Source organism: Festucalex cinctus, chromosome 18, assembly GCF_051991245.1.
Source record: "Festucalex cinctus isolate MCC-2025b chromosome 18, RoL_Fcin_1.0, whole genome shotgun sequence".
Classification (NCBI taxonomy): Eukaryota; Metazoa; Chordata; class Actinopteri; order Syngnathiformes; family Syngnathidae; genus Festucalex; species Festucalex cinctus.
The window spans coordinates 4874855-4902500 of NC_135428.1; the positions used below are offsets into that span (position 1 = coordinate 4874855).

General features: G+C 40.8%; 2 protein-coding genes across 2 annotated transcripts; both read right to left on the reverse strand.

The window, feature by feature from the left end:
- Positions 1-234: 234 nt before the first annotated feature.
- Positions 235-5491, reverse strand: tmem88a (transmembrane protein 88 a). The gene is made up of 3 exons (XM_077504664.1): positions 5162-5491; positions 2024-2341; positions 235-703 (listed from the first exon to the last, which is right to left on the reverse strand). The coding sequence occupies exons 2-3, from the start codon at positions 2324-2326 to the stop codon at positions 416-418; spliced, it is 591 nt and encodes a 196-aa protein (XP_077360790.1). The 5' UTR covers positions 2327-2341; positions 5162-5491; the 3' UTR covers positions 235-415.
- A 1162-nt stretch (positions 5492-6653) lies between these two features.
- kdm6bb (lysine (K)-specific demethylase 6B, b) lies at positions 6654-26728 on the reverse strand. Its single transcript, XM_077504663.1, has 21 exons — positions 26596-26728; positions 21665-21701; positions 20444-20567; positions 19920-19982; positions 19540-19750; positions 19212-19457; positions 18301-18450; positions 17963-18238; positions 14781-16870; positions 14562-14688; positions 13472-13577; positions 12158-12363; positions 11830-11996; positions 11676-11744; positions 11458-11606; positions 11238-11352; positions 10979-11166; positions 10717-10858; positions 10251-10377; positions 9994-10164; positions 6654-8939 (listed from the first exon to the last, which is right to left on the reverse strand). Exons 3-21 carry the CDS (start codon positions 20560-20562, stop codon positions 8916-8918), a joined length of 4746 nt encoding a protein of 1581 aa, XP_077360789.1. The 5' UTR covers positions 20563-20567; positions 21665-21701; positions 26596-26728; the 3' UTR covers positions 6654-8915.
- Positions 26729-27646: the final 918 nt, after the last annotated feature.

A 27646-nucleotide genomic window follows, 5' to 3' on the forward strand; every position in this document is an offset into this window, starting at 1 on the left:
ACACCGGTCAGCATATTTTCACAGAAAGTTCACTTCGGACGTGGAAAACGGCCATTTGAGTTAATATGTGAGTAAACTGATAAAAATAGAATAGAATAAACAGACAACCAGCGTTGTTTACTTCTAGCTGCACTTTGTTGCCTCCAGCGGTTGTTTTTGCCGTCCAGTAAACACCGTGACGTCATCGTGACGTAGGCCATGAAGGGGTCCATATGTATTAAGAAAAAGTCAACGTTGGAGTAAGATTTTATTGGAAAATATCTTATAAAATACAGTAATAGAATACAAAACTATGAGCTAAACATCCATTTGCAATGATGGACTGTTGTGGATTGATTTTTTACAACGGATTAAAAATGACCACCCACTTCATCAAGCAGGGATACAAACCCAATGTCAGAGGCAGCCCCTCTGCTCACACCCAAACACTGCCCTTCCCCTCCCTCTCCGAAACCTCCGGCATGCCGCAGCAGCCGGCCACCCCGGCCTCCCTGCTGCGAGCGGCAGGTAGGTTCTTGTACACGGCCCGGCTGTAAGGGATGAAGCACAAGCCCAGTTGCAGGTGGCGAGCCAGGCGACAGAAGGCAGCCAGCGCCAGGACCAGCAGAGGCGTGAGCAGGAGGAAGCCGACCACCAGCAGAGCTACGCAACCGGCGTCGTCCAGCAGGTCCGAACAGTACACAGAGGTACCGTGGGGCTGCACCTGAAACAGTCACGTGCACAAGCTCATTTCATTTTTTTTCGCCAGTTCTCATACACTAATGCTGCATTCGAGGATGGTCGGAAGTCGGAAATACCCGAGTTCAAACCAGGAAGTGCGTCAAGGACCTCGACTTCACCGGCGGACTACAATGTGACGTCACTGAATGGCAAAACACAATTTACTCGAATATAGATAGCTTTCTTCATTCATAAATATTTGAGCTGATCCTTCCGCTAGAAGTTGTTTGCCTTTTCGAAGGCGGAAGTATCAGCTAGCTGGCTGCAGTGCGTCGGTTAGCCCTCTACAGGGCGCCGCGCAGTGATACGAACGAACAGAAAAGTAGTGGCTGGCGGAAATGGCGTCTGACTTTTTTTCAGGAAAGGTGTATTGTGATGGAAATGTATCACACTTTTGAAAACAAATAGTTTTTAGAAGAAAAACGCTTTATTTCCGAGACCCCAGCCAGCTTGCTGGACTATTTTCCTCTCGTCCAACACCGGACCAGAACGCGTGTCACAGAAGACAGAACGCTGTCAGGGGTAAGTCAGTGCTGATCGCACACACTGGAGGTGAGGATCGAATTAAGATTCATGTTAAAAAATTCGAACGATCCCTTGTGTTAATAGCCCGATATAATGATTAATACACGATTCGTGTAGTTCAAAGAGTGTTATTACATCCGTGGGCCGTTCACCATTGTTTACATATGCTAATGCTAATCGCTAGCGTGCTGATGGCCCAGTCATACTAAGTTGATTTATATTTTACAAGCTACTCTCGACTGAGGCGTTTTTGTTTATTTGTACCTTGCAAAGTGTTGTGTCTGATATGTCTTTATATTATTTGTGTTACAGAACCACACATACACTAACTTGTACAAAGTAGCCACACACCCATAGTTGGACTAATAAAAAGAGAACTGAGTCATCTCCTCACATTCTTACCGATGCCCCCTGGCGACCTCAATCTCAAGGAACCAGCACATTAGCTCTCCCCAAAACATCTCAAATTTGGTCTGCTATTGCACTGCACAAAGTAATCAATGCTATGAGTCACAGCTGCAAAAGATTAAAAATTTAATCTCCAGGAAGTCCCAGAAAAACTTAGACAAACAGTATCAAGTCACCGAGGAAAATATACTGCATGTCACGAACCGTTCAACATGGAGGTGTGGCGTTTAACCGTGATTCCTAACCAGAGTGCCATAAGACACAAACTGTACAATATTTACGCCGAATAATGGATCTTTGTTCATCTATCTATAGCAGTGACGTATAATGACAGGCAGAACAACATCCGCCAACATTTTTGTTTACTGACCGTGGAGTGGCAGAGGAAGCCGAATATAATCATGACGAGCGCCGGGGTGAGGATAGTGCCAAACACGATGCCGGCCAACAAGCCGTTGATCGTTGCGATCACCAGATTCTGAGCTGTGACCAGCACGGAGCAGGCCCAGCAGTCCAGAGAGCCCCTCAACTCCAGCGGGGGGTCGGGGCCGTCGCTCCCACCCGTGGAGTATGGCGGGGGCACCACGGCACCGGCCCCTCGTGACGGGGAGCCGGGTTCGGAGTGGGGCAGCTCCGATGTCTTCTCTAGTGTCCCGTTCCGTGACAGACTCATTTTGATGGCGGAGAACTGAAAGAAAGATGTTGAATTGGGGTGTTAAAAAAAATATCGATTTGGCAATATATCGCGATATTACAGTGCGCAATTCTCGAATCGATCAAATAGGCCACCGAATCGATTTTTATACATTCATTTTTTACCTCTGAGGAGGGAGATGAGATTGGTGGAAAAGATAGGTTAATATTTAAGGGATCGGCCGATCTCCCAAAATTAAGGAATAAATAATTAAATCAGCCGGCCGATTGATCGGTGCACCCCTAGTTCTAAATGTACAATAACATTTTTTCCCTAAGTTTTCATCATCTTGTTTAAATAAAAGCTGAAAAAAACCCCGCTACATTAATAGAAATATGGGTGCATCTTTTAGTCATTGATATAGTCATTTCATAATTCATAAAATTGATTTAAAATTAAAAAGATGTATCACACTGTAAAAGAGCGAGTGTGATCTTGATTTGTCTTGAGGTAATTTATCTGCCACTAGATGGCATAATTGCATTTGTAAGACATTGGTGACAGCTCAGTGACTTTTTCTTTTCAAATTAAGAGCTATCTAACGGTTCTAACCTTTACCATGAAGTAACTTGTTGAAATTCTGCACATTTTTAAAATTGTCAAATACAACTTTGACCACAGACTCCACAAATATATGCATTATTATTAAACTCGTTACTGCTAAATTTGTAAACTTGTGCTGTGTGCGTTGCAATTGGAATTCCCCCAGTACAGGATTTCATCATCATAATCATGTATTAAAAAATAATATATGGGGTGTTATTCTGTGCCGTGAGTGAAAATAGTAGTAAACTATAGCAACTGGGAAAGGAAATGGGCTCCCGCCGACCCCGCCTCCTCACTGCAGAATAAACTAGAACAATGAGTCCAAGCAGGAGCCGAAAAATTCCCTCTAATCAGTGTCACCAATCAGTCAGAACAATGTTCTTGCGTTGATGACCGCTTTTTGTTTTGTTTGTTTTTAAAACACGCCTTTTATTTCCATTTCTCATTAAACATACTGGGGAATTCATCACCACGTGACTTCACGTGAAAAGTTGCGATTCAATGAGGCTTTTTACGATGAATTATTTTCATATTATAGACACTAAGGGTGTCACGATTTCGATTTTTTATCGAAATCGATCGAAATTACGTCACGATTTCGAGCATCGAAATAGAAGAGAGGACACACGATTCGATGCCCCCCCCCGCGCCCGCCGCCACCGCCGCCACCGCCACCTCCCAGGAAAGCAAATGAGACGCAGCCATTCAGCTACTAGCTAACGGCACTTGTTAGCTGACTTCTCCTGCAGTCATGATGGCAAGCGCGGACAGACACAGCAATGGTGCTTCAAGCCGCTCCCGCTTCTCTCGTCACCAGTTTGGAAACATTTTGCGTTCCCGGTGAGTTATGTCGACAACGTTCACGTTGTCGATAAAAAGACCACAGTTGCAAGATATGCTATGTGCGCGTACTGTACTCGGCCACGGTGTTACGCCCGGCTCGTCAAGGGGAAGGGAAGTAACACAATAACAGAAAATATAGAGTAGATAAACACGGGTCGACTTTAACATCTGAGTAGTTTTAATTGAAATTTCAGGCAGGGGTTTGACAAGGGAGTGAAAGTGGAAGGTGAACAAATAATAACCGCATTTGACAGAACTGACAGAACGGAGGAGAAACAATAACTAATAGGGGTATAATACACGGATACACAATAGCGTCGCGCTGGCACAGTCGTCCAATCGGAGTGTCGCGCTGGCACAGTCGTCCAATCGGAGTGTCGCGCTGGCACAGTCGTCCAATCGGAGTGTCGCGCTGGCACAGTCCTCCAATCAGAGTGTCGCGCTGGCGCATTCAAACTGAATGGCCCGAGCCGCCAGCCGTAACAACGGGAAACACGACAAACATGACGGGACATTTACGCAGGCATCACAAAGATTTAGATTTATCAAATTCAACTAGAAGTGGGAAAACAACGGTCCAACCAACTATTTCATCCTCATTTACAGTGAAACTTCCACACACTTCAGCTCGCGCGAAACGCCAGATCCATAGGTCTATTTATAGCAGCAGACCTGCAGCCTTGGAAAACGCTGGATTCAAACATTTAATTAGTGTACTTGAACCACGCTACAGTATGCCCAGCAACTGTAAATGTTGGGATATAGTTTGTTCAGGCTGTATTTGTTCCATGACTTTGGATACAATATATTTTTTGTTGTTGTTGCACATTGCACATTATTTTAAGAGGAACGCACAGCACACTGTTGTAACCAAAAACAGTCAATAGATGGCAGGCACCCACTGTGACTTTTTGTTTTTGTTTTTTTATTTTTTATTTTACACTTCAGTAAGAACAAGACGGTTAACTTTATATTGTAAATAAATTCTTTGAATTTGATCATTCCTGCCTAATGTCAATTATCATATATTACATAAATTTACACAAAAATAATATGGAAATTGCATCACCTATATGTAGCCGATCTTTTGAAATAAGATTTACTGTACAATGAATAGAACCAATGATCATAGACTAGCCTTAGCCTACAGAAGCATATGCCTCTGTGTTATAAAGTGGGGGAGCGGAGAAAAAAAAAAAAAAAAAAAAATCGAAAAAAACATCGAATCGTGACCCCAAAATCGAAATTTAAATCGAATCGTGGAGTTGGCGAATCGTGACACCCCTAATAGACACAATTATGAATGTGCAGTTTACCTTTATTTTACAACCCTTTTTAGAAATGTTTTTTTTTAAATATATAATAGTCATTTTAAAATGTGTAATAGTGTTCCAAAATCATTTAGTTGTGTTGAATTGTACTCACTGTGGGTTCGAACCGCTGCCACAAAAACGGCAGTTGTCGAGGTTGCAAAGTCAAAGATGAAGAGAATGTCAAGAATTTCCTCCTGATGAATGTCTTGCGTGGAATTTCACCTCCAATTGCTTGGTGGTCTCCGCGTAGAGGCGCCTGTTTAACTGAAACCAAAATATGCTTTTTTTTTTTTATAATTTTTTTTGTAAAGCAGCTATCTTGTCGTTGTCGCAAACTCCGAAGACGTCTTTCCTCTCAGAGAAAAGAAACCGTGTCGACTTGGGGAGAAATCTGCTTTCCGACCGACTTCAACGCTTCCTTCCCTGGCATTCTGTTTCCTCAGTCAGACTCCCAACTCCAGATATGATTGAGTGCGCGTGCGCGTGTGCGTATCCTGAGCGCAAGAAGCCTACCGGGCAGCGGGGGCTTTGTGTTGATAACACCAGAGTCCAGATGTGATTCCAGGGGGAGGGAGAAGTGTTTATTTGGATAGATTAGACTCGAGGAGTCCGGGTATGTTGCCCCCGCTCACATCATTTGACACATTTTGCACCTTCGTTTTCACGATGAATAGCAGCTGGACAATATTTGGCGTTGACGGTGAAAAAAAAAAAAAAAAAACTTCCCACAGAAGCCTGAGGTGTAAAACAAAAGGGCCGGGTTTGTTTCCCGGCAGCAGGAATGGCAAAGCAAGTGACCTTTGACCCCTTTGATGAAAAACAGATCTGCGGGTAAGGAAATGAGGCTGGGGGTAGAGCTGGACTAATTTTCTGGAGAGAAAAAAAGAGGCCGCAGCATGATAAGAAGCCGTCGGGGGCTCAAGTTCAAAGGCTGGAATCAGTTTTATGATATCGAGCCTCATTTTCGGGCGTTATCGTTTATTTATTTACATGTTCACAGGGCTGATGTACAGTGTTGACTTTGAAGAGAAGACGGGACTTTTAACAGTTTTGAAAAAGTGTAGACACCCCGAGGCAATGTTGGATGGTTTTGCAATTAACAACGAGTGAGTTGTTTGTGCGTGCTTATGTGGATGTGATGTTTTAGTGCCCCTGTCAAGGCTGTGCTTGTTAGAGGAAAAACCGTTTTCCTGTCCTTGGAACCAGGATATCCCCTTGCTGCAGATGTGCAGCTTGAGCCGTTTTGTTTGCGTCAAGCCCCAGGATGGACGTAAACGTTAAAAATAGAACAATATTAAGTTAACAATAGATGACACGTTACTGAGTGTGCGTGTGTGTGGTGACAGTGGGTGATCTAACAGATTTTTTTTTTTTTTTGTAATTACATTGTGGTATTTGAGCCCAAAATGTTCTCACATTTCTCTCTTGTTCAAACATTGCCAATGTTCAAACCTTCATAAATTTTATAAAATGGGTATATTACTGTGAAAAAAAATATGCAAAATTGCACTTAAAAAAAAATCCGCGATACAGCGAGACCGCGAAAAGTGAACCGCGTTATAGCGAGGGAAGACTGTATAACTCATCCATAATACATTGTTGAATAATTTATCAAAACATTTTATTGTCTTGAACAATACAATACAATATGTCACAGAAATATCACAGAGGGATTTAAGACAGGTCTGGCTCAGGTTTTTGTCTACATAATCCTATTTGAAAGTATAAGTGCAGCAAAAAAAATCAAACATCATAAGAGAGAGAAACCAAAACATTACATCTGTCAAATAAAAACCCAGAATGAGGAGAAGACAAAAACACACACAGAAAAACAAAACATTGGCCATTAAAAGACATCTTTTGAAGTCTCTGCAAAAAATGTGTCAAGAGTTACAACTACAGCTACTAATGCTCATAAAAGTCACCAATATAGCCACACAAGATTATGAACTTCACACAATTGAAAAGGTAAAAAAACAAAATTAGTATTTATGAGCTAATTACAGTACAAAGATTTGATTTTAGATACAGTAAAGTGTGTTGTAATGTTTGTCAGCACCAGCAGGTTGGCTTGAGTTGTTTCGCTGCGTATTCGTCATCGTGTGGCGACGTGACGGGAAGGGGGGCAAACAGGGGTCGAAGCACCAAAGGGGATTACACTGGCCCCTCCCCCCCATATGAAAAGACCTTGTAGCCCCATCAATCAGTACCATTTGATATGCAATAAATATTTCAGAAAACCATGTTGCATGTACAGTATAAATAATGTCACAATTTACAAATTTTCCTTTGCAATCCCCCCACAAAACAAAACCAGAACAAAAAAAAGAGGTATTAAAGTAGGAAGAAATTCCCAGTGCAGTAATTAAAATGAATGAATTAGGATACTTCAGGATTGTTTCATATTATTTTTTTTCAAACAAGAGACTGAGGATGACAAATTTGAACATTTACAAATTTGATTCAAAAGAACTATTTAAGTCAAGTAAACTAGAAAACAGATATATTATATACATGATATGGTGTGCATAGAGAAATAATAGCAGGGGATAAATCACGTTTGACTTCATTCCCAAATTTTTAGCATCATAAAGGAATAAAACCTTTTGCAATTTAAAAACATACGTTACTTCAGAAGTCATTATATTTTATTATGTGATGTATTTTATCAGATAAAATTTGTTTTGTGTTTCAAAATGGTCTATTATACACAAAATGGGATAAAAAGAGTATAAAATTAGAGACGTTATAGTGAGACATCAATTTACTCCTCGTTACATATCCAGTGCTGTTTGCTGGTATAATTAGTGGATATGCAAAAGTGAAGTTGGTAGTTTCTTGTCTCACCCCACTGGAGGCAACAAAATTGGCCATTCCTGTTATACTTCATCTATGCACAGCATCTTTTATCCCATAAAGTCATTCACAATGTACAGTTATTTATGTTCATGTCATCGAAAAACAAGCAACACAAAGAGGTATAAAATTGAGATTGTGTTCCCATAGCAAACAAACAATAGAAAATCCACACGTTTGCTTTTCGGTGTATCATAGATTATATCGATCGACTGTTTGATCCCCAACTAAGCCGTATTAGTTCTCTAACAAACCCGTATCGTAGAGAAACTTTTTTTTTTTTTTTAAACAAAAAAACATATTGGCATAGTTTTACACTTCAATTACAACTTCTCATAATACAGTTCACAAGGCCAATGTGGTGTACTTCCAAGCTGGTGGAATTTTTTTTCTTTTGAACTGATCTAACAATAATAATAAATACAACCGCAGTATATAGCACCTCAGTTTACAGGCATGTGTAACAAACGTGTTCAAGTTTACCTGAAGATCAACACAAACTGGGATCGATATCAATCAATCAATCAAATCGGACGCAAATGTGACAATCAGCTACCTCTCCCGTGTGAAGCGCTTTCCCCTGCTGGTATCATAGAATCACAGCAAATTCATGGACATATAGAATAACTAGATTGGTGTAAAAAAAAAAAAACGGAATTTGCATAAAAGTACCTGAATTGAGACATAAAATTGGCTACTTGACGCTTTTGAATCACAGCAGAGTCCGTTGAATGTAAAAGAACCTGATTTTCACAGCAGTGCTCACTTTTTTTTTTTTTTTTTTGCTTCCATCCATGACAGTTACCATTCTAGTCATTCTATTTCGATGCGCACGTCCAATCAGCAGCTGGTATAGGGGGGGAAGACAGTGAGCTGTACTTGGATTGGCTGAGTAGCGAAACCTTTAAATCGTGAGATGTAAACAACAGAGTAAACATTGATTGCCTTGGAGGCAACGTTTGCGCTGCCCTCGGTTTTGGTTCTGGCTGGACGACGCCATGGAGACGTCCTCATTTTGATAAGGGTGATGGATCCTGACGGGAAAAAGACAAAACACGGTTAGGTTCAGCGGTGCGACGTATTTCACTCATGGGGTCAAATCGCAAGTCGCTTCACAATCAACTCGTCACTGTCAACACGAGTCGCGGTTCATTGCGCGAAGGGGGCTCAGGGTGACAGGCGGCATTTTTAGTCAGTTTGACAATGGCTGCCCAATTAAAAAAAAAAAAAAAACAGCCAAAATAAGGTAATAATAATTAAAATCAGCCTCATGTCTCACCTTACAGGATTAAAAGCTCTGGCCTCAACATAATATACAGGAGCATATTTTTCACTTTGGTTTTCTCCTTCCCTCGTTCCTCATGTTTTCTTCTTTGTCGTCTAAAAAAATCCAGGGACGCTATTTTGGTGAATCACCAGGCTTACCATTCTGTCTCCCCTTGTTGGTCATTATTAACTCATTCACTCCCAGCCATTTTCAGAGAAGTGATTGCTTTTGCAAGGCCCACAGAATATTGTGTTCCATTGCTATAAAAACATGGAACCTACCAAAAGAAAGATTGACATCTTTTCTTTCATCAGGAAAAAAAACATGTATTTGTATATGTTTCCATTTTGCAGCAATTATCATTAGAATACAGTTAAGTTTCATTAATATTGATTCACATTCACAAAAAGAGCTTATTACAACATGATCCTGGTTGATCTCTTATGCTCTGCTGCCACCTGCTGGTCGTTTTTGTACTACTACACTTGCTTTAAGCCACCTTTTCATATCAGAAGCTGCATGAAAGCCTTCTGTATGCTCGTGTATTAAAAAACAACAACAACAAAACGTAGAAATACGTTTTTGGGAATGAAGGACAAAGTATTAAAAACGTATTTACACGTTTTTGGGTTTGAATGAGTTAATTGTTGTTTCTTTGACAGAATGACGGAAGACAATTTCCTCATCTTTTTTACATACTTGGCCACTAAATCTGATTCTGAGTAGACCACAGAGCACAAACTTTTCCATTAGCGCTTACAAGAATGGTGGAAACATGTTCTAGAAAGTGGACGGAACTTGGAACGGAGACCAAGACTAACCAGCGTGAAGCTGTCGTAAATTTTCATCAACTCCTCTGTCCGATACTGTTCCAGCACCACCACCCCAGTCAACGATGGGCTCTTGGCCCGGGCGCAGTCCTCACAGTGCACCACGTAGGTCTTCTTCATGCTGTGCTCGCTGGTCACAAACAGCATGTTGAACACCTCCAGCTGCACAAATACCAAAAAAAGTACATGACACACGCAACTCGACAGCAGAAAACGTGAAAAGAAAAATGACGAGTTGGGAAACTGACGTCACACTCGTTGCAGTAGTAAGCCGGCTCCTCCTTCAAACGACTCTGATAACAGATTTTCTTTCCTGAAGATACCAATTGTTCCCTCAAAATCTGGATATGCTTGATGGACTGCAGGAGGCAGTGTCTGGCAGAGGAGGAACACAGAGAAGATCGTTTCAAATTAGGGATAGTTACAAAAAGTTCAATGTCTGTCCCATTGAAAATGAATGGGGAAAAATTGATATTAAACATTTAAATTGATCAAATACTTTAAGTAATATGGAATCAGGCGATATATATCCCAGGAGGCGTGAATATTTGAAGCTAGTTTTAATTTGAACAGTGTAAATTATAAGTATTATGTGGGCGGCAAAAAAAGTGTGGAGAATAAAATCACATAACATGTGGGAATGCTTCAGCATTCCTACAATACTACTACTACTACTACTAATAATAATAAAGAGCTCAACAACAAAATTCTTACTTAATCATCTTGTAGGTGTCCTGGTCTGTGATTTTGATGGTGCGAGCCACATTCCAGGAAACGTGGATCATGGGAACGATTGACTTAACCTTCTTCAGCTCATTCCACTCGTATCGCTCCAGGGCTAGTTGATACTGGTATGCTAATGCGGGAAACACAAGTGATGTGAAAGTGAACATGAAAATCTGTAAATCCAGACAAAGAGATGGCTATCAAGCGGCTTTGTTAACATTTTCTCCAAATGTTGGTTCCTGTGACTCACAGTTTAAAGGTCCCACATTCCAGGCGATGTTGTTGCACCAGCCCACTGCTTGGACCCAATGCACAGTCCCTGCATTGATCCACACCAAGTCGCCTGGCCTCTGGATGAAACGGTACACGGGGATGTTGGAGCTGTAGAGATCTTCCAGTACTGGCCACCAGGACCCTGTCAGGTAATCGACTCCATGCCTGAAATTGAAAAGCGTAGAACGGCGGAACGGAGTTTTCTCCTGTTGTTAAAATCAAACCTCCTCACTCACTTCTCGCAGAATTTGTTGATCGACTCCCAGTAGTGCTCATGGACAGCAAACCATTCACAGTCACCTGGTCCAATATTTATGTTGACTGAGCAGAAGTTGTTGTTCTCCTGGTGACCTGAGAACAAAACAATGCCTCTGAAACTGAACTGAACACCATTTCAGCAATCATTGTTGGGCTCCTAACGGAATACAAAATGGAGCATACCAAAGCTCAACTGACCTGGTGTCCGGCTGCCCGGAACTTTCATGTAGAGCTGGACAGTGTTCATGCCCAGGATGGTGTGACCGACGTGACTGAGCATGTTGTTGACCGACTCCACTCGCATGAACGCTGGCAGCTTGAGCAGCTCCTGCAGCTGAGGTTTCCACCTTCGAGAAATACGGCAGCTCGCGTGAAACGACTTAGCTATTCCAATGGCGAGAATTTATTGAACTCACCGTTTGGGGTCTGAGAGATCTATATTGGTCCCAAATTTGATGATTTTGCCAACAGACTTCATTTCCGAGCTGGGAAGGAATGGGAACGTTTGAGTATCTAAGAACCCCAAATTCTAAATCCCTTATGATTGCAAACGCCGTCTTTTGCGCTAACCTGGGTGTGTTTGCGGCGGTGTTTTTGATGGAGGTGAGCGCGCAGGTGGCTTTCATGTCGGTCGAGGCTTTATTGCTGGCTGATGTCACACCTGCTTTGGCAGTGGATGATGAATTTGAGGAGTCAGCTTGCTCGTCTTCCTCTTCGTTCTCACTCTCCTTCTCCTCCTATAAAGCGTCTACATGAGCTTAGCTGGCAGGTTGTGCCAACGGCAACAAGTCTGTCCATTATTACATCACATTTGACTTTACAACTTTATTTGTACACCAAGCTAAACATTGCGTGCTTGATGAGTACAAGTGTGGGTGCCCCGCGGAAAAAGGTCTACCTGCAGGCTCTCCTGGAAGCTGGAGGCCTGGTACTGAGCGTATTTGGCGATGGTGGTATGCGAGCGGCTGCTCTCGCACGGCCACGTCTGAGTTGAGCCGCGGGAATCCCAGTTTTCATCAGCGGGCTGCTGCACCTGAGTCCTCACCTCCACAGCGTGCTCCGCATTGGCCTCCACCAGAGATTTGGTGGAAAACAAGCCAAGGTCTCACATAGGAAAAAAAACAAACATTTTTATCGGATGTTTCTTGAACAGTTTTAAATTCTGTCTGACGTGTGCAAAATGTAAAAGTGAATGTTGCTTAAACGATTTCCCAAAATGGTGACAAATTTTAGATTTCTCTACAATTAATAAAATAGTTACTGAGCGTAACCCTATTGACAAATTGTGTTTTTAAGTTGAGATGGCAAGAGTCTCATATATGTTAGCTGGAATGAAAAAGAGTAACACTTTTTTTGTTGAAAAATATTAGTGGTGTCAGGCGATTTACAATTTTTTTATCGTAATTGCATGATTTAATAGTTAACTCACGACAAATTGCATATTATCTGTTCGAAATGGACAATAAAATGTACAATAAAATATATTTCATACACCCGTTAACATAAAAGTGGAAAAAAATGTTAAGCTAATAGAAATATGACTGCATTGATACAGTAATTTATAATAATTTATATATTTGAGTTAAAAAACAACAACAACAAAAACTTCATGTATGATAAAAAAAAAAAAAAAGTGTGACACTGATTTGTGTTGAGGTCATTTTTCTGCCACTAGATGGCATAATTGCAATTGTAAGACAGAGACAGCTCAGTGCATTTTTCTTTTCATATAAAGAGCTATCTAATCTTTAAAATGAAGTAACTTGCGAAATTCTGCACATTTTTAAAATGACAAAATATAGCTTGACCCCTGTCTCCACAAATTGCTAAAATTAATAAATTTATTACTGCGTGGGTGTGTCTTCTGCCTTGTGACTATAATTTTCCCAGTACAAGCTTCCGAAGTAAGGGGTGGTCATTAATAGTGCGTTTAAAAACAATAGTGGCGTAAAAGGAACTTTAAATTAACTCAAAATTAATGCACTCATTTTGACACCTCTTAAAAAAAAATACACAAAACACATACAACTAAGTATCATGACTGTGTAGACCCCCACAAGATGACTAAATGGGATACACAAATATTGCCCCTTTGTCTTCAGTGATTGCATGTATTGCATTGTAGGTTTAGCAGTTTCACACACTGATGACAAAGAATAAAGCGCAATTATTGGTTCAGTAGCCTCAGAATTTGTGTTGTGTATAAACTCACTGAGGCGGAGAGAGCCAGCAAGGCCCCTGATGACCGTAACCGCATTCTTGGGATCGGTGCAGAACTGAAGCAGGACGGGCGAGAAGGCGTCCCTCCTGCTCTCCAACTGCAAACAACAACAATGCAATGCTGTATTCTGTATCCACAACACCGCACAATCAATACAACACAAGCGCTGCATCCAAAATTCTGCCTTTACCAAGAAAATAATGCCCAGGCATTGTTGGCGCGGTAATCATTTAATGTGTTTATAATTGTAGATTGTGCAATAGCATAGAATAGGACCGCATTATGTTGACAGAGGCACCTGACACTATCACCGCTAGTAGCATTTAACAGCCTGCAAGAGGCCCTAGTTAGAAGGAAATAAACTGACGAGAGTTCTTCTAACTCGCGGTACCTTCCCTTACCTTCCCTCCCCTAAAACTAATGAATAAAAACAAATACAGAAAAAAATCCCACCTGATTCCTAATACAATAGTTCTCACTAAAGTCACTAAACAAATAACTATACACTCTTTACACATAAGGATGAGAAACTCTGGTATTGACATCATGAACATGGTGAATTTTCAAATCATATGAGGGAATGACGTCATTTTTAGCACATTGACTATCTTCAGTTTTGTATGTCAAATAAAAACAGACTGCTTTTATTTTAGATGCAATTAAAATTTATTCATGTTGAGTGAAGAAAGACTTAAGTTTTTTTTTTGTTTTTTTTTCATTATTATTAAAAACAAGTAGCCCGATTTATGTTAAGTGAAATCCATTAAAAAAAAAAGCTCAATATTTTTCAGTTAAAATAGGTTGTGTATTTTGTTTTTGTTCTTTTTTTTATGTTAAACAGGGTTGTCGATATTTGCTGAATATAACTTAAAGTAACTTGTAATCTAACTTAGTTACTCTAAAATCAAGTAATCAGTAAAATAACTAAGTTGCTTTTTTAGGGTAACTGTGGCAACACTGCTCGTGATTTATTAAGTTAGCCAAATTATTCAGTATTTCAGTCTTTAGTCAAATTTCAACACTATTGTGGAGGTTTAACACTGAATAAAATAGGATTTGTTGTATACTTGTGCGGACTTACATAGATACTTGGCGTGGGCGGGTTGCGCTTTTCTCGAGGAATGGGAATCTGGACGGAAAGTTTCGGTTTCACAGAAAGGGAAGGATGCAGGTACGACTCCTTGAATTTCTCCTTAACCTTTGCCCTCCTGTGATTAAAAACACAAAGCAAGCAGTGCATTGAAATATTCTTTCAGATCAATCGAAAAATAGTTACGGTATCTTTTGGGTGACTACTTACTTGCAAGCTCCCACTATTTCAGCCCCTGTGTTTTGGATGCTGATCTGATCAAGTGGGATTTTTTGCTCTTCCATTTCTGCTGTGTTGAACGTGTGTTTGCCATCAATCTTCATTTTCACCAAGAGGACCTTTAGCTCCTTGGTAAAGCCCATGGACAGTATTTTGATCTTGAGTGGGTCAACAGAAGCTGGCGTGGTGGTGTTGAATTTGGATGCATTGAGAGTTGGCAACAAGCTTGACGTTTTAGTATCAGAGGTTCCAGCTCCTGATGAAACAACAGTTCCAAGCACACTGACATCATCTTTAATCTTTGTTGTGATGTTTGCTTTTCCTTTTTCATGTTTCGCTCTCTTTTTCGGCACATCATTGATCGGAGGGGATTTTTGTTTTTGATGTCTTTGTTTAGATTTGGCGATGTCGGTGCTTTTCTCTTTCTTTATCTTAATTCTGCTCTGTCTGTCCTCACTCTTTAGCCGCTTGTCTTTCTTTGAGACGAGGAGGTGGTTCAAAGAGGTGGTGTGGGTGGTGGTCAGTCTCAGCTCGGCGCTAAGTGAGTGGTCCAAAAGAGAGACCCCTTTTTCCGTTTGGGTGTCTTCACCCTTTTGTCTGTCTTTAATATCAACATCAGGCTCCACTGTTTTACTGGCGGACGTGTCTGTGATAGGCTCACAGTGATCCGCCTCACTGCGCTTTTCTAAAAGTGAATCTGACTGTTTATTCGTTTCCGAGGATGACGCCGGATGCGACTTGAGGGCTGAATCTTGACGCTGGTGGCAGTTCATATCTGGTCCCATTGCAAGAGAAGAAGCAACTTTAACCCCATTAGCGGTGAAAGCAGAACCCCCAAATGGACCCCCGCGACATGCAGTCCTCTGGCCACTGAGGAAAGTGGCCAGACTCTTGAAGACGTCATCCAGACCTGCTTTATGGCGAAGCTCATGATGTAGACAGCCGGACTTTACTGGATTTTCTTTCTTTGTCTCACCTTCAAGGACATGATTAGTTGTACTTGATTTGGGTTCTGAACAATCTGCCAGTTTACTTCCAACATTAACCACGACGTCGATATTCTCGTCTTCCAAAGGCGGAGGAGAAAGACACTGAGTGGGGCTGGGCTGGAGGACAGGCCTGCTTAGCATTCCCTTTTCTACGTCGTCGTGATCCTCCGCCACATCTGATACCGGCGAGCCCTGCCAGCTGAGTACAGGAGGAGTGTTAGCAAGGTTGTCTCCCACTTCTCGATTTCCAATCACAGCCACAGGTTGGAGATCCGGGGCGTGGAGGAGCCCTCCTTGCCCTTTGTCACGGCCCGGCTGCTCACTACTCACAGAACACGTTGCGCTGAGAGGTTTTAAGGCTTCATACAAAAGGGAAGGCAGTGCATCTTCAGGTTTTGGTCCTCGTTCTGGTCGAGATGAGACAGTGATCGGGCTGGAGCTGTTTTTTGTGGGGAGTGAAAGTCCTTGAGGAAAAGATGGACTAGTAGAAAGATGCTCCTCTACTGAAGAGTTAGAAAAAAGAGAGGAGCCGTAAGATTCCTGCTCTGTGGTCTTTGCTTTCAGGGTTATTTTCTTTTCTTTCCTCTTTGCCTTATCCCTTTTCTTTTTTTTCTCAATTAATTTCCGTTCTTTTTTCTTCCGTTTTTTTCTGTCTTCAGCCTTTTTGTTTGCCTTTGCCACATCATCCCTTCTCCCTCTCTTCACCAGTTTGTCATTTTGTATGCATCCAACCGTTCTGCGGGCATCGGACTCCTTTTCTGGCTTGTTTAGTCTTGAGCTGAGAAGCTGCGAGGTCTTCTTGTGTTTGACCTCTGAAAACCGGGATTTTGTACCAGCTGGAGATGTATGAGACGAGATGGAGGTTGAGCAGAATCTTGCTTTGGGAGTTGGGCTTCCCTGGACTTTTGGTTGCCCGCTGAGGCCAGGGCTACATTGCTGACTGTTGTTCGCTGCTTTGTGTAATGGAAGGCTAACACGTGGACTGTGAGCAGAGTCTTTCGAATGAAGGGAGGAATAGTTCGGAGATTCTTCTGCAGAATTCCTGAAGGGGCCTGGCTCTCTTGAAATGCCTCTTACATTACGGTGAATTTCCTGTAAAGTAAATTCATATATGTTAGGGGTGTTAATTTTGAGTGAATTTAAAATTAACACTACAATTTTTTTAATTTAATGCACGATTAATGACCGCCCCTTATTTCAAAAGTCTGTACTGGGCGAATTCCAGCAGACACGTCCACATCAAAATTTAGCAGTAATAAATGTAATAATAATGCATATAATTTGTGGACACTGGGGTCAAGCTGTATTTTAGAATTTGAAAAATGTGCAGATTTTCACGTTACTGTATGTTAACGATCAGATAGCTCTTAATATGAAAAAAAAAATGCACTAAGGTCACGTGTCACTGTCTTACAAATGCAATTATGCCATCTAGTGGCATAAAAATGACCTCAACACAAATCAATACAATACATCTTTTAAATTTGTAACTCAATTTTATGAATTATTACTATTGAACTATTGAAGTCAAGCGATTAATTACATTCAAAATTTTAATTGCCTGACACCCCTAATTTCAATAAATAGCTCAGTACAAATTTTTAAAGAACCATACCCGGTTGCACGTTTTCCCTAGAGCTCTGAAAATTGGGAGGTATATGTAACAGCCCCAAACATTTTGAATTTATTTTGGAATTTCTTCAAACTTTGGGTTTTTCATATAAAGACGTTTAAGATGAAAGCTCTGTATTTCGTCACACGCTGTTGCCGTGGTGATGCACTGTTTGCTAATAAAAAGAATCATGCTGTTTTTAAGGGAGTAAACTGAAAAGATACAGTCATATTTCTATTTAACTTTTTTTCATGTTCATGTTAACAAGAGTATGAAAAACTTAAATATTTTATTGTACATTTAGAATAGATATATATAAAATTTGCAATTAATCGTGAGTTAACTATTGAAGTCATGTGATTAATTACGATTAAAAATTTTAACCGCCTGACACCCCTCATATATATTCTTAGCAGTTTGCCACAGACACATGGACTTCCCATGGACTTCCTATGGTTGTGGGACTAAAAAGAAAAAAAAAAAAAAATAAAAAAATAAAAAAAATACTCAAAATGCGTCCAAACAAATGTAATTTAATAATATTATTACACTTCAAATGAACAATTTCCTACTGTGCTTTGCTTGCGGAGATGATTCCTCGAGTTCTCCTCTTCCTCCAGGCGGTGCGTCAGAGGTTTGTGCTGTTCATCTCTGAGGTGGCGAGTGTGCCGCTGTTGGTGGTAATGAGGATTTTGGTGGCTGTAAGGCACACGGGTGTGTTCTGCTGGTGAAGACATTTTTCGATAACCGTTCCCAAGATGAGAAGCCCTGCTGCTGCAACCCTGGTTTTGGACTGTTCGGTCACTGTTGCAAAAGCTATGTCCTCCAGCGCGTGATTTTGAGGTCTCCTGTATAAAAAAGAAATGAAGTCAGAAATGAAGTGCAATTTTACATAAATAAGCGAGTATACCTGTTGATGTGTTGTTGAGGTCCTGTGGTCAGAGGGGTGGTTAGGACCTGCCCGGTCGTGAGGTGGCTTCCAGTCATCTTGGTTACAACGGTGGTGGCGAGGTGGGGATGGTGGACGGCCAACTAAATGTCTTGATCCTGGATGAGATGACTATAAGAGAGGAACACGCATTCTTTCAGTCAACTGTGCCAGAAACAGGAAGACAGTAAGAGTCCATGTCTATCCACATTGAAGAGAGATTCAGGCCGGGAGAGTGGATAGGTCTTAAATGCATCAGAATATGCACGAGATTGTAATGTGGGCCTCGTAGCATATCCTGGATTTTTTTATTTTGTATTTATTTTTTTTTATGGTTGACGCGGATTCGCCGGAGTTATGAAATAAATGAAGATGTTGAAAATTTTGACGGCTTTGTAACGGAATGGACGACGAATAATTAGCACTCGATCCAATGATGAAGGTAAATATATTTGGAGTCATATACCCTGTAGATGTGACATTTGTTTTGTTGATTTTTAAAAAGTATGTATTGATGGTTTATCATAATAAACTTAGGTTTTTGTGAACGCCACAGGTGTAAGCTTTAAAATGTTTTTGGAATTTTGTTTCTATCTGCTCCAGGAGCTGAGAAATCAATTATTTTAAATATTGTTGAATTCCCAGGAAAACATGAGGTTTTCGGGGTGACTCAAAAATCACCCGTAGGTTTTAGAGTCATGTTTTGCCAGATGCTTTTTTTAGACTTTCATGGGTTAAGTGGGATAAAGGGCCCAAGTTTAAAAAAAAAAAAAAAAAAAAAAAGACCTCTAAAAAAAGGTACATTAAAATAAAATCACTTTTTTTGCTGGATTCTTAAGGATTCTTGCTCATGGGCATAGACGGAGGGCTGCAAGCACCAAAGCTAGTGATACCTGATCAGGACCTGACTCCCGGCTCCTCTTGGCTGGACACTCATCCCTTGCGGATGTCGGGTGCAGTGGGGGTGGACTCTGCTGGTGCATTTGGTCTTGGCGGTGGTGAGAGGCCGGTCGTTTCCAAGGCCCGGGTCTGTCATTAATCATCCGACCGGGGAAGCTCGTGCGAAAATCCGAGGGAGCCCATCTTTCTGGGGGGGACTGAAGCTCTCTGTTGTGACGGTGCAGGCGAGGACTCCCATGCTAGAGCCCAGATGAGAAACAAAATGTTAAGCACTTAACACCATTTACGCCTTTGAAAAAATACTTCTTCTAAAAGCCCCACCAAAGAGTTGCTGACGTTGCTGTCCCAGTTTGTGTAGCGTTGTCCTGGTCTTGTTAGATAACCGTTGTTGGTGCCAGCTCGGTTGTGGAATGAGCGTGCAGAGTTGTGATGCCAGTTCTGGGCCTCAAATGGATGTTCTTTACCATCCCAAACGTGCTTGTGCCCCTTAGAGGAACCCTTGTCTTGGGCATAGTGGACTGTCCTCTCCCCCCTTGGCAAACAAACAAACTGATCAACAAACATCACGGTGGAGGAGATAATCACTGTGAAAACAACAAGCATGCTTGAAAAGGGCCTTTTACACACAAATTACCATATTGCACAATAGAATGCACTCTCAAAATGCTTCCGGAGAGTTTTAAACTCTTATTATTCTTCACCTGTTATACTGACGACTAGACGGTGAGATGGGATGATCGGGTGGAACGCGTCCTCCATTGCATCTGCATTGGCAACAGATAGAACTGTTAGAAATAACGCCATATGGTTTGTCCATAGTCTACTTCCTCTATTTACTGATTCAAATGAAAATAAAGACATCCACCAGTTCTCTATTGACGTATTGGCGAGTCTTCCGTCAGTGGAGGTGCAATGGGCTCATTCACTCATGTTTTTAAAACTGCACACTCAACTGCAGCCGAGCCAAGTGCTTTTTCTTGAATGTGCTCATCACAGTTAATCAGCCTGTGTCGCTGCCACTCTTCAATCAACACCACAGAAACCGCCGTCACACCTGCGGCTAGCTTAGCATCGCCGCTGGCATGAGAGCAAAATTATGTCCGAAGCACTTTCACATTTCATAAACAAAACCAAACCATAAGGGCCTCTATAAATGAACTATTGCTTAAATTTCAGATTTAAATGTCTACTCAATGTCTGCGTGTATTGTCATGCTGCTGCTGACCTTTGCGTTTGGCTCCAAGGCCGACTGTTTACCGGGGCCCATTGTCCTCTGTTTGGTCCTCCATCTGGATAGGAGTGCCATGTTTTACGGCCAGAGTACAGCTCTGCCGGGTGATACATGCAGCCTGCAGAAGACGTGTTGCATGTTGTTTTTCCACTTGTATAGCATTTTGGCCTTCTTATATTGCTCTCAAATATCTTGCAATACAATCCTATGCAACTATAAATTGTAACCCCAATCAAATGTATATACATTGTTAACTCATTCACTGCCTTTGACGGAAAAAGACGTCAAATGATGCGATGCATTTTTGGTGGGCTGGCAGTGAATGTGTTAAGTTATACCACGACGATAGTGCTGATCAAAACCAATCATTCACTGTAAAGGGAACATTTCTGATGCAACTCTTCTGCTGAATCTAGTTACAATATATGCATTGCTAACATGCACATTTACATTTCTATCTTATATACTATTTATGTAGTAATTTGATTATAACATCTCTATAAAATGCCATTGGCAAAAGGCTGCTCGATTATGGAAAAAAATAATTACGATTATTTTGGCAATAATTGATCACAATTATTTAAATGATTATTTTTTGGTACAAAACAAGAAAATGTTTAAGCATTTAAAAATATTAAGAAAAAAGAATTAGAAACACTACAATTACCCAAGTTGATTTTGGATCAAACTGAATTTATAATAACATATATTTATAATAATATATACCTAGTATTTATATATTTATTTTAGCAAAAACAGTGCAGCATGTGCACTGTGCAGTAGGACGATGTTTTAGGTACAAAACAAGAAAATGATTAAACGTAAAAAAAAAACTAAAAAATATTAAGACAAATAAAATTATTTCTTATAATTATGCACATTCCTTTTGAATGAAACAAAATTTATTAAATTAGTTAATTTAAAATTTAAAAGTGCAATGAATGCAAATGGTGTATGAATTTAAATAACTCAAAAATTAGTATTAACACATTCACTGCCAGCCTAGCAAAAATCTGACGTATTTTTCCGTCAATGGCAGTGAATGAGTTAAGTCTTTTTTTTTTTTTTTTTTTTTTTTTTTTTTTTTTTTTTTTTTTTTAGATTTTGTAATTGTATAGTGTAATAATTGAAAATGTAATAGAAATTTGATTAATTGCACAGTCCTACATTGGCACATACAAAATACTTGAATAGAAACAAATACTCTGTGATTACCAGTCTGTCTGTGTTCGGGAGGCCTTCCACTTCACACCTGAACAAACAAGACACATGATTCAGTCATTTATGAAGAGAACTTTTTTTTTTTCCTTGCTTGATCATTGGATATCTGCATTTTTTTCGTTTTACTTTTGATTGAAAAAAACAAAACAAAACAAAAAACGCGCTTTAACAGATCTTACCCAAATATGTTTTTAACCAGGACTTAATAGCATTTAGCATTTGGGGCTGACTTCACTTTTGTTATTGTGTGCAGCATAACAATGTACATGCTGCTTCACCATGTTTGCTTTAACTCTGGGCTCCAATAATTGACCCGAGTTTGCAGACCTGAGAGCGCTACTGGGTTTATATTCAATTAGAATTTCTTGAATGAATTCAGGACCTAGTAACAAAACTTGGAAGCGCATGTAAAGCCTTTGGGACACAAAGTAATTTATTCCAAGGAGGTTTTAATCAGCATGTTTTTTTGTGTATCACCAACTGTTTTCATTTGTTGATGCAAATGGGCAAACCATAAAAAGCAAGTCTAAAAAACACATTTAATATTAACTATGCTTAATGCAGACCCGATTCAAATCCAGAGTGCTTTTTTAAATTTAGCACAGCAAGTCCCCATTAAAAATGTAAGATGCGATGTTCTCAGAAAAACTCACCAGATCATAATGTCGTTTTTTCTTGCATGTGCAGGAAAAAAAAATTCCCAATTTGGATCAAGAAGAAATTGTACATCTGGGTGAAACTTGACCTCCTCACTCTAAAAACATTTAGCTAAAAAATAACCCAATTTGGGTCAAAAATGGATTGATCCACTATTTTGTCACATCTTTCTGGGTTGTTTTTGTACAAAATGACCCAATTTTTGTGTTGTTTTATATAATCTCACCCAATTTTTGGGGTCGTCTTGTACAAATGATTCCATTTTTTTGCATTGTTTCATATAAACCAACCCAATTTGTGGCATTCTTTTACAAAATTACCCAATTTTGAGGTTTGTATTGTACAAAACTGCCCGATGTTTGGGTTTGTCGTGTACAAAAACGACCCAATTTTTTGTGTTGTTTTATATAAACCAACCGCCCCAAATTTTGGGGTCGTCTTGTACAATATTACCCAGTTTGGGTGGTTCTTTTATACTGTATCAAATGACACAGTGTTTTTGGTTGTCTTGCACAAAACAACCCAATCTTATACAGTATGACCCTATGACCCAATTTTTTGAGTATTTTTGTGCCAATTGCCAAATAACAAAGTTGTATCAAATACTCAACTAGCAGATCAGTCTAATTTTTATGTATTATTTATTTATATATTTTTACCCCAAATTGGGTTATTATTTTTTTTTACCCTACTGTAGTGCTTTATCAATGAAGATCAAAACATACGGTGATTTTGCATAATTGTAAGTTTGAAAGCCTTGATCTACGACTTCAGTTTTTTTTTTTTTTTTTTTTTGAATAAAATTGCTGCTGAATATCATTACTGTCTATAGGTAAACATTGTTGCTTAAAAAGAATAAAAAAAAATGATGTGGTTGGTTGCCAATATGCTTTCATATCCAGCTGTGCAGCTTGTAGGCAATTCCTTGAGTGGTTAAGGTTTTTCCATCCACATTTGCGTATAGTGTGCTTATAGAATGTTGTGCAGCCATGCATTAAAAAGCCTCACTGTGTATACTGAATGAGGTAAGTGAGGAAGCTCTTCATGAGTCAATTTCTACCCAGTTGCTACAGCAACTGAAAGCCAGACATCTTTTACAGCTTTGGCTTTAGGCCATGTAAAGACCATTTCGTTTAGATTTATTCTTGGAGAAGAAAGAGGGCACAACATGCATTCATAATTCTGCAATATATTACCATGGACATGCAATTATGACTCCGCGACATTCAGTGTATACTTTATATAAGATTGATTGCTGTATGAAATAAAAAAGCTGCAACATGCTGACTAAACATGCCTGTTTAAAGTCCCTGTAATCCTCTCTAATGTAAAGAACATAAGCTTCCTGTAAATTTAGCTGTTCACCACTTTAACCTTGATTGAACTTGCTTTTTTGGCACCAAGTATAACTAACAAAAAAGTATTTCCTATACCTTTAAAATTATAAGTTTATGACATGGCCAATCCCATACTGCAACTGTTTAAAAAAAAAAAAGTCTGACCTTAATTCATGACAACCGTTGTTTTCATGTTTTCTGTTATGCTTTGTTTCCCAGACAAGCAAAAACACATCTTACAGCTCTTTAAACTTGAAAGGATTTACAGACTATTACATAGACGAAAGATACCCCCCATCTGTTTTGAAGCCTCACTATTGCAGAGTGGAATGCAAGCTCTTGCTACAGAGATGCAGGGGGGAGTTGACCGTCAGCTCCAGTTTGACTCAACAACAACAGCGTTGTGTGTGCGACCAATATTAAACCCATCTGTGCAGGGTTAGCTCCATACATCTGGAATGTAGCTCTGAGGCCCAAATGATGTCACGTGCAAAGAGGGGTTATGTTAGTAAGTGTAGAATACCCAGAAGTAGGAAAACCACATTCAAAACCGTCCAGTCAGCATTGTATAACATTTGGAAATCTATGGGCGGACAATATTGGTGTTTCCCAAGCTGCAACCAACTAATCGGACAATTTTGCCGTCTGTCCCGACTAAAACGTTTATTTACCTAACAACTTGACAATTAGAAAACGACATCCCTTGCTCAGTATCTAACCAATCACAGCTGACCGGTTTTCTGAAGCTGAGCCATGATTGGTTGTTACCTGAGCAACGGTGATGTCATTTTCAGTCAACTGAGATGGATAAAAATGGGTGGATTTGGGCTCCAGGTGGAGGAGTGGAACCGTCACTTGCCTTTGGTGCCGGTTGGTGTGGGTTCGATCCTCCGCCTGGGAGAGGCCCATGTGTGGCTTATATGAAGTAAGCCTTGTGTGTGAGTGAGCGGATATATAAAAAAAAAAAATGGGTGCATTTTGCTTTAACTCATATTCCACAAACACAATACCAATCAGAATATCGTGTTCGTGGGGTGCACGTGCAACATATTGTAAAGAAAATGTATGGGCTGACTTCCTCTTTAATGTTGAAGTCATTGTTTTAGAACCATATATTGAGCATCTTTCTTACAGTGAAAGATTAGTAAAAAAAGAGGAGATGGGCTCAGTCAGTCAGTCAGTCAGTCAGTCAGTCCAAAATAGCACATACAGCAGACCCGTACAGTCTTTAAATAGACATGCTCGCCCCTCCACTATCTGGCAAAGACACACAGAGTAGACAGAGTGAGGAAATACCATTGTCAGTTGCTGGTTTATTGTGTCAGATACAGCCTGGTGTGTTTTTTTCCTGCATCCATAATAATCTGCATTGTTTAGTTTGAGAGTTTTTTTTTGTTTGTTTTCCAATCATATAAATGAGAGATAAGGGCAGAAGAAGGATGGGTGGTAGTCTTTGACAGATGGATAAACATCCTCTTTCCTCCACGTGACTGCCTTTATTACCTTTGCTGTAATCATAACTTGATTTAGGACAATTACTTTTCGTGTCAGGATACCGACAAACAACTGCCCGTTACAATTCCTCTTTATGGCTATCTTGATTCCACACCCTCCCCTGTTCTCCTGCACGGTGTGCCCTTGTATCCCTGGCAACCAGTGATAATTTAGCCTAGAGTTGATAGTAAGGCCTAAAGCTAGGAGGGGAGAATGTGCGATTTCGACAGAGAGGTGTTGTAATGGCAGTGAGCTGATGGAGAGCGGTACAGTTGCTTTCTGTCTTTGTTCATCCGTTCCCGATGGAACAATTCTAGCAAGCGTCTCACGATCTGACAGTGAAACACTGCAAACATGCATCTCTTACTGTGCATTTAATGTGCATGCAGGGAGGCGAAAACTGTGATCCAACACCATAAAAGGAAGGATGGGCTGCACCAGACTCGGACCGTCTCCTGTGACTTCCAGGCTTCGCTAACACAAGAAGCAGACACGAAGAAGAAGAACAGATGGAGAGACGAGGCGAGAAGCTGCAACAGTCAGCACTGACGTGGACGAGAGACAGACAGCCTGCCCCAGATATCACAAACACTATGTATGGTTATATTGTGTGTTTGACAAAAAAAAAAAAAAAAAAAAAAGCATGGCAGCCAAGAGGGAGAATGTACAGTAGGAGCCGAATATCGATGCCATTTCTAAAAATAACCAGCAGGCTTGCTTTCCTCCCTCTGCTGTATCCCCTTCTATAATGGCAGCCTCTCCCGGTGTATGCTCCATAACGCACGTCTCTCCGAGGGGTACTGGAATGTACCAAGGCAAGGTCAAAAGCGAGAAGGAGGGGTTCCTTTTGCTCACAGTGTAAAAGTGTATGTATAGCAGACAATGATACAGGTTAGCGGGTTCATTGCAGGTTGCACGTGCACGTGATTGTGTGCACATCAGAATGCTGGCATGCAAAGAGGCATTAGGTTGATGGGATGGATTGAGGGATTGAAAAGGTGTGCAAGGAGGCGATGGACAGATCAATACTTATTTACAATGTGGCTTTTTTTTTTTTTTTTTTTTTTTTACTATACTGTACTCCACACATTCAACAGTTTAATCTGCACAGTTTAAAGCCGCAATAGTTGAGCCCCAACCACCCGCCACCAGCTTCAAAAATTCACACCCTGGGTTCTTGAAATTCTGCACGTGAGAATACATTGCATGTGTGTGTTGAATGTGCAGCACACTGCAGTGTCAGCTGCACGACAAACACACATGCAAGGCAGACAAGAAACTGGTCAAATGCAAACAGGTCAATCGAAATGCAGTTATGCTTGTATTGTATGCAGGCGCCAGTAGCTCTACGACAATGTTACTATTAGAGATGTGTCTTTCTAGAAGGCGAAGGCAAATCGAACACGATGAAGTTGCCGGTGTGCAGTCGACTTTTACCTCTTATTCGTCTTCCGTCTTTTGGTCCACACTCCCCCCTCTGCACCCCTTTTTCCTCCCTTTCACTCCTCTCCACCTTTTCTCACCCGATCCTGTCCACCGTGTCTTTTCTCCCCCCTCGAGTCCTCTTCCTGTTTCCAATCCGATCTTCGACGCAAGAGCTCACGGTGCAAGCCGAGGAAGGCGGGCCAACAAGCTGTCAGTCACAAGGCAAGAGCCAATCAGAGGGTAGAATGTGTGATCCGGCGTAGTGTGAGGGCAACGGAGGCGGGGCATAAATGGGGCCCTTTAAATTAATATCAGTCCGTGTGTGTTTGAGTTGGACCACAGCCAGCTCAGAGAAATAGACGTCATACACTATTCCACATCTGCCTACAAAGGCGCCTCATAATAATGTGCTAACCTATAAGCATAAAATGAATCCTAATTAATCTCCATTTTTATTAGTTAACATCTTTCCAAACCTGGTGAGATAGGGACACCACATACTATACTTGGAAGGAGTCTGTCAGTCAGTATTAATTCATGACTAGTTTCATTCTCGTGTGTTCGTAATGTAGTATTCATGCATCCGGCCATTTTCTTTGGACGGTCTCAACAGATGGGAAGGGCTGAGCGTGCTTCCTGAGCCCACATGACAGAAGAACCAAGGGGAGGGGTGAATAGGGGGTGGTACTTAGTTCCGTGGATTATGTGTAAAAGAACCACCCGTCGCCCCCCACTCTCATTTCATCTACCTCGCGTCGTAAAATTGTCAGGACGTCTGTCGAAAGTGCTCGGTAAGAGAGAAGGGGGTCTTTGAATTGCAGAGAGGGGAGCTAACTGCTAGCAGCTGTGTCAGAAATGCCATAGCAACAACCTGGATTCGCTCAATCTCTATTGGGTGTTACTAGGAGTCATGTGGTTGTTTGGACCAATCAGCAATCTTTGGTGCAGAACTAACCCAGACTGCGACTCAGGCCGAAATATGTGTTTATGTTGCCCCCTGCTGGGATACTGTGAACCTCGACGCTACATCTTGTGTAGGAGTAACCTGTCGAGAAAAAAAATA